The sequence below is a fragment of the Bufo bufo genome, chromosome 2 (assembly GCF_905171765.1).
Source record: "Bufo bufo chromosome 2, aBufBuf1.1, whole genome shotgun sequence".
Taxonomy (NCBI): domain Eukaryota; kingdom Metazoa; phylum Chordata; class Amphibia; order Anura; family Bufonidae; genus Bufo; species Bufo bufo.
Genome location: NC_053390.1, coordinates 667,565,973 through 667,578,123, shown reverse-complemented (window position 1 = coordinate 667,578,123; position 12,151 = coordinate 667,565,973). Strand labels below are relative to the sequence as shown.

General features: G+C 50.5%; 1 protein-coding gene across 13 annotated transcripts in view; it reads right to left on the bottom strand.

Moving 5' to 3' along the window:
• Nucleotides 1–11,845, bottom strand: part of RAPGEF2 (Rap guanine nucleotide exchange factor 2) — a 245,467-nt gene extending 233,622 nt beyond the window's left edge. For 12 of the 13 annotated variants that reach the window (XM_040418605.1, XM_040418606.1, XM_040418609.1 and 9 more), the window contains exon 1: nt 11,506–11,845. In XM_040418605.1, the coding sequence (XP_040274539.1) occupies nt 11,506–11,574 (69 nt within the window). In that variant the 5' untranslated portion in view covers nt 11,575–11,845. The remainder of the gene's footprint in view (nt 1–11,505) is intronic. The other variant, XM_040418618.1, reaches the window with a different exon arrangement.
• Nucleotides 11,846–12,151: the final 306 nt, after the last annotated feature.

The following is a 12,151-nucleotide window of genomic DNA, read 5'->3' as shown; positions in this document are numbered from 1 at the left end:
GTTATGGGGAAAGGGATCTGTGCACTGTTATGGGGAAAGGGATCTGTGCACTGTTATGCCCATAACAGTGCACAGATCCCCCTCTCCATAACAGCGCCACCCACAGATCCCCCTCTCCATAACAGCGCCACCCACAGATCCCCCTCTCCATAACAGCGCCACCCACAGATCCCCCTCTCCATAACAGCGCCACCCACAGATCCCCCTCTCCATAACAGCGCCACCCACAGATCCCCCTCTCCATAACAGCGCCACCCACAGATCCCCCTCTCCATAACAGCGCCACCCACAGATCCCCCTCTCCATAACAGCGCCACCCACAGATCCCCCTCTCCATAACAGCGCCACCCACAGATCCCCCTCTCCATAACAGCGCCACCCACAGATCCCCCTCTCCATAACAGCGCCACCCACAGATCCCCCTCTCCATAACAGCGCCACCCACAGATCCCCCTCTCCATAACAGCGCCACCCACAGATCCCCCTCTCCATAACAGCGCCACCCACAGATCCCCCTCTCCATAACAGCGCCACCCACAGATCCCCCTCTCCATAACAGCGCCACCCACAGATCCCCCTCTCCATATCAGCGCCACCCACAGATCCCCCTCTCCATAACAGCGCCACCCACAGATCCCCCTCTCCATAACAGCGCCACCCACAGATCCCCCTCTCCATAACAGCGCCACCCACAGATCCCCCTCTCCATAACAGCGCCACCCACAGATCCCCCTCTCCATAACAGCGCCACCCACAGATCCCCCTCTCCATAACAGCGCCACCCACAGATCCCCCTCTCCATAACAGCGCCACCCACAGATCCCCCTCTCCATAACAGCGCCACCCACAGATCCCCCTCTCCATAACAGCGCCACCCACAGATCCCCCTCTCCATAACAGCGCCACCCACAGATCCCCCTCTCCATAACAGCGCCACCCACAGATCCCCCTCTCCATAACAGCGCCACCCACAGATCCCCCTCTCCATAACAGCGCCACCCACAGATCCCCCTCTCCATAACAGCGCCACCCACAGATCCCCCTCTCCATAACAGCGCCACCCACAGATCCCCCTCTCCATAACAGCGCCACCCACAGATCCCCCTCTCCATAACAGCGCCACCCACAGATCCCCCTCTCCATAACAGCGCCACCCACAGATCCCCCTCTCCATAACAGCGCCACCCACAGATCCCCCTCTCCATAACAGCGCCACCCACAGATCCCCCTCTCCATAACAGCGCCACCCACAGATCCCCCTCTCCATAACAGCGCCACCCACAGATCCCCCTCTCCATAACAGCGCCACCCACAGATGAATTTCATTCATGAAAAAGAATTATTAATAAAATCATTAAAAAAAAAGTATTTTAAAAGTATTTGGGCAAAAAGGCAGTTTCGGTTTCGGTTTTCGGTCAAGGGCATCCTGAATTTTCGGTTTCGGACCAGAATTTTCATTTCGGTGCACCCCTACTTTTAAGGTATGATCACAATCCACAGGCTTGCTGTGTTTTTGCCCCTTTAGTAAAGTCTATGCAATCCAGGTGAAAGCCATTACATTTTAGGGCCTTACATTTCTGCCACGTGTTTCCCCAAAGATCAAAGTACACAGTTAGCTTTTTTCTAGGAGTTATTATAGTTAATAGGGGATATTTATCAAAGACTGGTGTTTTACGCCAGTCTTTGATATTCCCTGCTGGAGGATGTGCTAAAAGGGGTTGTCCCACGAAAAATACTCCAGTTTTCAAACCAGCACCTAGGTCTGAATACTTTTGTAATCAAAAATTTTGTATAGCTACTGAGTTATTCAGTAAAATGTATCTTTATAGTGACACTTACCTTCTTATTTCTTTGTCCTGCTCACCGAGATGGCGCACATGCTGTTTCATCCTTCAGCTGCCCCTGAGCTGTGATAGGGAGAGCATGGACACGCCCCCTGAGCTGTGATAGGGAGAGCATGGACACGCCCCCTGAGCTGTGATAGGGAGATAAAACACTCCCCTGAGCTACCAGCTTGATATAAATCTAGCAGAGCAGTGAATGTGGAGATGTCTGGATCCATGTGAGGTACAGGGCTGGTTCTAGCTTTGTTAGAAAGAGATCGTCATGTACTGTATGATGTCTGATATCAATTTTTTACATTATCCATGGGATAACCCCTTTAATTTATGACGAGGCGAAGATTCATTTCAACTGAGCCGTAAAAGATGTAGACGGGTAGCGAGAATGGGGCCTCACACATACACATGGCAACCATTGGCCAATTCTAGTTCTCTCTGGGCCTTGTATAGTAGATACACTGTGTGTACCAGGGACACCGTCATCTGGCTTCCTTCCAGCTTATACAGACTGCCATCAGTAACGTAAGCCAATCATCTCCACTGGGGAAATCCAGCCATTTTCCTGCTTATCCTACTTGATCTTCTTGCTGCTGTAAATACTTAGGTAGCTCTGCTCTGCGCCAGATACCATGTAAGTCACTGACGAACCATGTCATTTAGGTGCTCCTGTGTATGACTACACCTGACATGTCCAACTGGTTAAGAACATCTCCAATATCCATAACCATCAACCATATACCAATCTAACCTCTCAAGTCTCCAAAAATAAGACGTAAGGAGGAGATTTATCAAATCGGATCACATTCCACCTTTCATTTTTCAGCGCTCCTTTAGAGAACAAAAGGCTCTATTAGGCCGATTCATACAACCGTATTTTTAGCCCGCCTCCGATCCATATTTTGTACGGACAGCACACAGATCCATTCATTTCTATGGGTCTGCAAAAAGAAAAACAGAGAGCCCACCGTGTGCTGTCCGCATCTATATATACGTTCTGCAAAAAAAGATAGACAAGACTAGAACATGTCCTATGTCTATCTTGCAGACAAGAATAGGTATTGTTACAATGGGTCCGCAAAAAGAACTGATGCAACATGGACGTCACATGGATGTCATCTGTATTATTATTATTTTTTACATACGGTCCTGTATATACAGGGTGTGAGGATGGGATATAGGGGCAATGGCGAACTATAGAGACATCTCAAGCAGCTGTTATATGGCCGAGGAGGAAGGGGATGCAGCACATGTTGATCCTATCCCTGATATTTAAGGGTGATCAGAACCGGTGTGAAGGATCCTCTCTCCAAAATTAAAGAGGACCTTTCATTGGTGTGTAGTAAAGGAGATAAATATCTGTACCTGCCACTGCGCTGCCACCATGCCTGTTTTTTTTAAATAGCGCTCCTGCGCTCCGTTATGGCCCCCCGCAAATTTCACGCTCAGTATGCTAATACTGAGCATCGGAGCAATGTGGAGGAGACGCAGTCTCTCTCTGTGGGCGTCTCTATCTCCCCTGCTTGTAGCGCTGTTCAATCGCAGCGCAGAGTGTCACAGCCAGGGAGAAAAACCTCCCTGCGATTGGACAGCGCTACAGCCAGGGGAGAAGGAGACGCCCACAGAGAAAGACTGCGTCTCCTCCCCATTGCTCCGATGCTCAGTATTAGCATACTGAGCGCGAAATTTACGGAAGGGTGGCAGCATCAGCGGGGGGTACCCCGCAGGTACAGATATTTATCGCCCTTACTACAAACCTTAGTCGGAGTGATGGAGCGCAGAAGCCGTCTCACCCTCTAGAAGTGTATAAAAGGTGTCATCACATCTGTAGTGCACTGCTCACACGTCTGATCCTACATTCATAAAGCTTGCAGATACTAACGCCCCTACGTAATGAATCCACAACGTGTCGGCATACAGTTAATGGCGGGTCCTGAAGAATCCTCGGTATTAGCCTATATACTCTTACACAAGCAGCTACACAGTTCAGTCCAAGGTGCCATTCTAAAAGGGCGTGCAATCTGCAGCTACAAAGAGGTTCACGTATGAAGATTAATAGGATTACAGTCACATGCAATATCTCTTCTGGGGAAATGCAGCACAGGGAAGAAGGCTCCTTATTAAAGGAGTAGTAAAAATATAAGTCAGCCATTGCAGACCTGATAAATCCCCTCCCCCCCCATTACATCTATGTGACCGTGATGACAGGCCATACATAATAAGTATTAGCGCTGAGGCCAGCGACTGGCTGCAGAGGTCACATGCCAGTGACATGTAATGGCTCCAGGAAAATTAACAAAGACTGCGGGAGATGGTCGATAACCGGGGCTGGAGCGGAGTCTTACCGGTAATGTTTGATTTTTAGAACAATTCTTATATCTAGCTTCATTTCATGGACTCGAAAGGCCGCTTTCACACGAGCGATACGGATTGGCTCCGGATGCGTCCAGGATGCGTTCAGTGAAACTCGCACCATTTTGCAAGCAAGTTCAGTCAGTCTTGTCTGTGTTCAGTTTTTTCCGTGCGGGTGCAATGCGTTTTTCACAAAACATCTCCTAGCAACCATTGTTGAAAAACGCATCGCATCCGCACTTGCTTCCGGATGAGATGCGTTTTTCACTGAAGCCCCATTAACTTCTATGGGGCCAGGGCTGCGTGAAAAACGCAGAATATAGAACATGCTGCGTTTTTCACGCAACGCAGAACTGATGCAATGAATGGGTCAGGATTCAGTGCGGGTGCTACGCGTTCATGTCACGCTTTGCACCCGCGCGGAAAAGTCACTGGTGTGAAAGGGGCCTAAAGGTAGGTTCCCAATTGCATTTAACGGAGGGAGGAGGATCTGACGGATTCCCAGCAGCCTAGCTGGATTCTGCCGTTCACTGCCGGACCCCATTGACTATAATGGGATCCGACCGCTTTCCAGCGAAATGCTAGCTTTTGGACAGACAAAAATAATAATATAAACATTGCTGCATCTGTTTAATACGAATGGGATCCTTCCCTAACAGCTTCAATGCTAAAGACATGAATAGTAGTGAGGGGCAATGAGGAGCTCCGTGGTTAGCGCTGCGGCCTGAGCCTGAATCTGACCAAGGGAAACATACAGGTAGGTTCCTTCAGAATTTAGATGGCGATCTCCAGGGACTGATGTGGGTGACAATCTCTGTACAGCGCTCTGGACTATATAAGTGCCATATGAATGAGTAAACAACTTATAAAGAAGTTTCCAGGGAACAATAAATGCAGTCATCCGAGGAGTGCGCGTAACTCGCACCGTTACTAGGTCCTCACGTGAATCTTGAAGCTCATTAATAAGACAGCGGCCGTTCCTCGCTGTGAAAATCAAAGCTTTCTACAAATGAATCTGGAGGAATGAAAGGTAGCTTTGTCCTTTCTTCATCTCAACCTCCGAGCAGTACTTTTCCTTCAGCTGAACTGCGAGCACCATCGCTGAAAGAATTACTGGCAAGTAAGCGTTTCCTTCCCAGGAGAATTCCAGCTACAGGCCGGGCTTACCAAGACAAAGAGACTAGAAAGACGCCTCACAATACAGAACCTATAGTCTAGAGGACTGATGTACACCCATTATACCGGACAGCCTTTAGATCATGCCACTATTGAGCTAGCCGCCATGTTTAGTCCTTAGAAGAGGCCTGCGAGCAGAGGTTCGGGTTCATGCAGGTGCAGCCTGGCATAACAGGGAGGATATGGTGAGGAAATGTCCCCCCTTTGTAAGACTAGTGAACCATTTCCTGCGCCCCAAACGCTTTGTGTTCAGCAGTGACTTACTTCCTGCACGTCAGGTCTATGCAGAACCTGCACAATTATATATAAGGATCCAGGACAGTGCTGGGAGGCTGGGATGTGGACCTGTCTACCGTACTGTACCTTTAAATAGGAAAGTGGAAAGTCATACTGGCCACATCGATTTCTGCGGGATCGCCATCTATGTAGTGTGTATGGGGCCTTTCCAGCTCTATCCCTACCCCCACCCACTGCCAAAAGGCCGATATCAGGAGAGAGAAGGATCACCATGTTGGATTTCAACATTGACTAAATGGATACTTGTCTTGTGGAAATTGGTTGTGGCATTACTCAGAAAAAACTTTTATTCTTTGTACAAATAAGGCAAGGGGCACGTCCTGCACTGGATAGCTGAGGTGCGCCGAGGGGCACGCCCTGCACTGGATAGCTGAGGTGCACCTCCTGCACTGGATAGCTGAGGTGCACCGAGGGGCACGCCCTGCACTGGATAGCTGAGGTGCACCGAGGGGCATGGCCAGCACTGGATAGCTGAGGTGCACCGAGGGGCATGGCCAGCACTGGATAGCTGAGGTGCACGTCCTGCACTGGAAAGCTGAGGTGCGCCGAGGGGAACGCCCTGCACTGGATAGCTGAGGTGCGCCGAGGGGCACGCCCTGCACTGGAAAGCTGAGGTGCACCTCCTGCACTGGATAGCTGAGGTGCACCGAGGGGCATGGCCAGCACTGGATAGCTGAGGTGCACCGAGGGGCATGGCCAGCACTGGATAGCTGAGGTGCACCGAGGGGCATGGCCAGCACTGGATAGCTGAGGTGCACGTCCTGCACTGGAAAGCTGAGGTGCGCCGAGGGGAACGCCCTGCACTGGATAGCTGAGGTGCGCCGAGGGGCACGCCCTGCACTGGAAAGCTGAGGTGCGCCGAGGGGCATGGCCAGCACTGGATAGCTGAGGTGCGCCGAGGGGCACGTCCTGCACTGGATAGCTGAGGTGCACCGAGGGGCATGGCCAGCCCTTCAGTGCACTAAATCCTCATTTGTATAAAATATAAATGTATTTTTTCTCAGGAATGCCACAACCCATTTTTCATAAGACGGGTATTATAATAAGTACAGTTGACTGATGTGATGTTACAGGCCAAGGGAGAGGCCGCAGCGCTGCTGTGCACTGGTCCTAACTGAAGAGATCCAGCTGGTGGATGAAAAATTACTCCCATGCAATGCTCCTTGGGAAAAAGTATATAACCTAGCCTTCAGGTAGGCCACTACTCTGCCATGTTAGGGTGCAACCCCACGGCGCAGCTGGCTGCATGGCACCAAGCAACGCCCACAGTGGTAATCAATGGCCACAGGAGTGCAGCAAAATCATGTAGTCACTGGTTGGCACGGGTAGAAGCGGACTGGCGCCACGCAGCTAGCCACATTGTGGGGTTGCACACTTATGCGTACAGAACGATTGTGTCACCGCCCCAAGTCATAGTTACAGCCCAGCAATACACAGACACAAAGCCCAGGACCCATCCTAAATGCTGTAGGAGTGCTGGGTGGTTTGGATGGGAAGACCCCTTTATTACTCACTGGTATCACTACATAACATTCCCTGTAAGCTACGTACATAAGCAGAACCCAGCCGGCATGTCCTGGGGGGCTAGGCCATTCCATACGCCGTGTGCATGCAGACGTCCCCCACTCCCATCTCATCCGCAGTACAGGCCACAATGGGACATGTTCTATTGCAGAAAGATCCGCTGCCGTAAAGGATCAGGTGCCGTAGATCCAAGGATATCCTCCCACAGTGTAGCAAGCGTTGTGGATTAAGAACATTTCTCATGCGGAACAACCATTGCCAGTTTTGCAGTCCGCAAAACACAGTTACCTGCCGTGTGCTCGGATGCCACGAACCGGATCTACACATGCAGACAGCACATGGTGAATGGGTCCACAGCCGACACCTGGAGGCGGATAAAAATACATTCGTGTGTATGAGCCCCAATACGGGAACAGCAAAGAGTATGAAATTAGACGAATCTCACATACGCTTTCTCTTCTGTTTGGAAATTGACCTGCAGTGCGGATTTACAAATCTGTAGCGTGTCACATGTTTGGGTGATTTTTGGTGCCAATTTCACCCTTTTCAACGGAAAGATGAGATCTGCGGCAAAAGTCCATCAAGTCCGCTTTAACACATGCAGATTTGTATGCAAATTTGGTGCAGAAACCATCAGGAATTTCTGCAAGTCTAGCCGCACCCGCGTGCAGACGAGCGTGAGCGGAATAGGTCCGGATGCATTTAGTGAAAAATGTGCGATTTCGCAAGCAAGTTCATTCCGTTTTGCCTGCGATCGCGTTCAGTTGTTCCGTTTTTATTGCGCTGGTGCAATGCGATTTAATGCGTTTTGCACGTGTATGCGATAAAAAACTGAAGGTATACAAACAACATCTCTTAGCAACCATCCGTGAAAAACGCATCGCATCCGCACTTGCTTGCGGATACAATGCGATTTTCACGCAGCCCCATTCACTTCTATATGGCCAGCGTTGCGTGAATCGCAGGTGCGTGAAAACCAACGCTCATGTACACAGACCTATTGAAATGAATGGGTCCGGATTCAGTGAGGGCGCAATGTGTTCGCATCGCGGCCGTGCGTAAAACTCACTCGTGTGAAAGGGGCCCAACAAGCAATGACTGCGGAGAATACCTCCCTGAATCTGACGGCGCACGCCACAATGTTCCCATAGGGCCCCATCTATCATACAGGTACGCTACATTGATGGCGTGAACAAGTTGCAAACTGCGCGTTTGCGACTTTTTCCACCCCACTTGTGCAAAAAGTTTTTGCACAAGTGCGGTAGGGACCGGTGTAGATTACAGTTAAAAGGGTTTCTATCACTTGGTATGACATAATTAGCTGTCAGACACTAGCGATCTGCTAGTGTCTGCTCTGGCCAACCATCCTACTATAATCACTTGTGGGGCAGCGGTTTTGCTAAAAAACTAACTTTTATAAATATGCTAATGAGCCTCTAGGTGCTATGTGGGCGTCATTAGCACCTAGAGGCTCCGTCTACCTTCATACACAGCCGCCGCCCAGCGCGTCCCTCCAGCCCGCCCATGTCCTCCTCCGTGTGACGCAGCGGAGTTCTCGCGCATGCGCCGTGCGCGGCTGTATTCGGCGCATTTGAGATCTCAGCTCGGAGCGGTCAGACATTCAATGCGCATGCGCGGCTGTATTCGGCGCATGCTCATTGAATGTCTGACCGCTCCGAGCTGAGATCTCAAATGCGCCGAATACAGCCGCGCACGGCGCATGCGCGAGAACTCGTCCGCTGCGTCACACGGAGGAGGACATGGGCGGGCTGGAGGGACGCGCTGGGCGGCGGCTGTGTATGAAGGTAGACGGAGCCTCTAGGTGCTAATGACGCCCACATAGCACCTAGAGGCTCATTAGCATATTTATAAAAGTTAGTTTTTTAGCAAAACCGCTGCCCCACAAGTGATTATAGTAGGATGGTTGGCCAGAGCAGACACTAGCAGATCGCTAGTGTCTGACAGCTAATTATGTCATACCAAGTGATAGAAACCCTTTAAGGCGTACACACTGCCGAATGCTGCACCTAATTTTGACAAGGCGTACACCTAGGCATACATTAGGCACATCATCCAGCAGCACGCCGGCTGTAAGAATATAATAATCTCCCAAAAGTGTCAAATCTGTGGAATAATTTGTGACTTTTCTCGCCCCTCGACAATTTTAAAAAGCGGAAAGTGGGTGAGGTTAACTGGGAGGGGCGCAGTCTCCATCGTCCTAAAATTTAGAAAATAACACCAATTATGGCGCAAACTTAGACACGTTCATAGCAGAGATTTCTGCAAGTAACGTGGATTTTGAGACCGATAAAAACGCCAAATTAACTAAAAGGGGTGTGCCTTTTAACAATTTTGGCGCAGTTTACTTCCTTGAACTTCAGTTTTAGGCCCCATTTTTGGTCCACATCCAATCTGCATTTTTTTTTGCAGTTTGGATGTGGACCCATTCATTTCAATAGTGCCGTAAAAACCGTGGACAGTGCACAGTGTGCTGTCCACATCCCTGCACAAAAGGTAGAACACGCCCTATTCTTGTCTGTTTTACGGACAACAATAGGCATTGTTACAACGGGTCCGCAAAAAAAAAAAATCCAACACGGACGCCATCCGTATTTTTTGCGGACTGCATAATAGATGCGCCCTTAGTCTGCCTTATAAATTGACTATCGTAAAGAAGAGAATGGTGAAGGTGCTTTACGTGTTAGGGCTCGTTCACACGACTGTGCCGTTTTCTTTTGCGGTCCACAATTTGCAGATCCGCAAAAAACGGATGCCGCCAGTGTGCCTTCCGCAATTTGCGGAACGGAACAGGAGGCCCATTATAGAAATGCCTATTCTTGTCCGCAAAACGGACAAGAATAGGACAGGACTCATAATTTTTGCGGGGCCACGGAACGGAGCAACGGATGCGGACAGCACACAGAGTGCTGTCAGCATCTTTTGCGGAGCCATTGAAATGAATTGTTCCGTATACTGACCGTATTCAGAACGCAGAAAACGGCCCGTATACGGAACGCAAAATACGTTCATGTAAACGAGCCCTTACTTGGATAAACCTTGAAGGTATTTCCACACGGGACGTCAGTACGCTGCTATGAGCCCACGTACCTCCATGTGCACTGAGCGTTTTCTCCTAGATCCACAAGAATACAATTCTAGGACGCTCCGTCCGATAGAAGCAAAGCTCCTAGACTATGGGGAGCACCGAGGACCTTGGGTCTGTAAAACCTATTGGGTCAATGCACATGGCACATACGGATCAGAACACAACCCAAAGATCACTCTCGTGCCAGGCTACTTTGTGGGTGTGGTACCTCCTTAGGTCTTTGTTTCACACTTGGCGCACCCTCAAATAGATACTCCTCAAGGACCATGGTACTAACGGTGACAAGACACTACAATATACCCTGCACAGGACACCTGGCGGGGGCAGCACCCGCTCTAGTGACAGGTCTCTAGATCATTTTGTATTAATAATGAGTGTGACAAATTCTGCATTAATGTGCCAGCGGTGGCAGGACGCAGATAAAGCCTGGAGACAATAAAGGTTCAGAGATGGTACCCTGAGATACACCTACGCTGACAGTATAGGGCTGCCAGACCATACAGAAGGTACAATAAATAATGCCACCCCTAGCCTCCTCGCACACAGAATGGGCACATTGTGCTCAGGTGCCCACACTCTGGCGGGTTAAGAACCCGTCTATCAGGAACGCTGTTACAAAGGAAACAATTGACAATGCCTTGTTGTTGGTGAACTGGTAACGATTCCTTGTAAGTCTTCTTGGCACTCATGCCCATCACCTCGGGCACATTACAACTATGTGTGTGAACTTAGTGAGGGTCACGTTTCACAACGCCACAGAGCAAGGACAGGCAGGGTGGTGAAGATGAAACCGTGGATGGCACCTCTGGGGTCAGATGTGGCCATGCCAGTGGTTTTACACCGCTGTATTCTCACCATCATGACAATTCTTGTAAGGTAGCAGAGGTATTGTAAAGTGTATGATGCCCATGTCACGTAGTGCGAAGTAGCTAGAGTAACAAACTATACCCCAGTATCTGTGCCAGGGAACCTACCAACCCCACATGGGTGCCAGGTACCCCTGTACAGCGGAGGGACTGACATTCATATGTATGGACCAATAGTGCCATTTCTGGGGCATGTTTGCCAGGGTAGACCACACACCACACAGAAGGCACTGTGTTATAGACAATGGCACACAGTGGCACCCCCTTCCCCCATTAACTTTCTGTGGAGATGGCAGGATGCCAAGTGCACCCCACACCACAGCAGCAGGTGGCACCATGCCCGTACCTGAGCGCTCCTGTCAGCCGGGGGCTTCATCACCGCTTGTCGGAAACTATTATCCACGTAGGACGCCATGTTTCTCCCTGCCAGTCCCGGGCACCGGGCTCAGCGGGTCTCCTGAGGGTGGGGGTCCCGGGTGGGCTCGTCCGTCCTGTTGGCTGAAGAGCACAGAGGAAATCCAGCAGAGAAGCCAAGACACAGAAACTAATCCGAGAGTTGTGCGCTAACGTGCGGCCGGTCACTCATACACGGCAGGGCCGGTACATGCCCCCCACAAACACACCGAGGGGGCTCAGCACTGCAGCCATGGTCAGAGGGGTACTCAGGAGCATCACACAGTGCAGGAAGAGGGTGTGGAAGTAACTGGGAAGCCCTCCTCTTCCTTCCCCTTCCTGTCTGCCCTCCTTACGGCTCTCTACTGCCACCTAGCGCGTCTCAGTGGCAGTGCCTAGCGGTGTAGCGGCGACCAGACGGGCTGGGCAGGTGGCGGTGTCCCGCACCCCGCAGGGGTGACAGCTGCCCATACCTGTACCACCGAGCCCCCGTGGTCACAAGTGTCCTCAGCATACTAGCCGACCCTAAGAGGTGGTGTCATGTGTCCTCCGACGGAGCACACATCGTTTCTTCACCGTACGTTACTGTGTGTACTGTG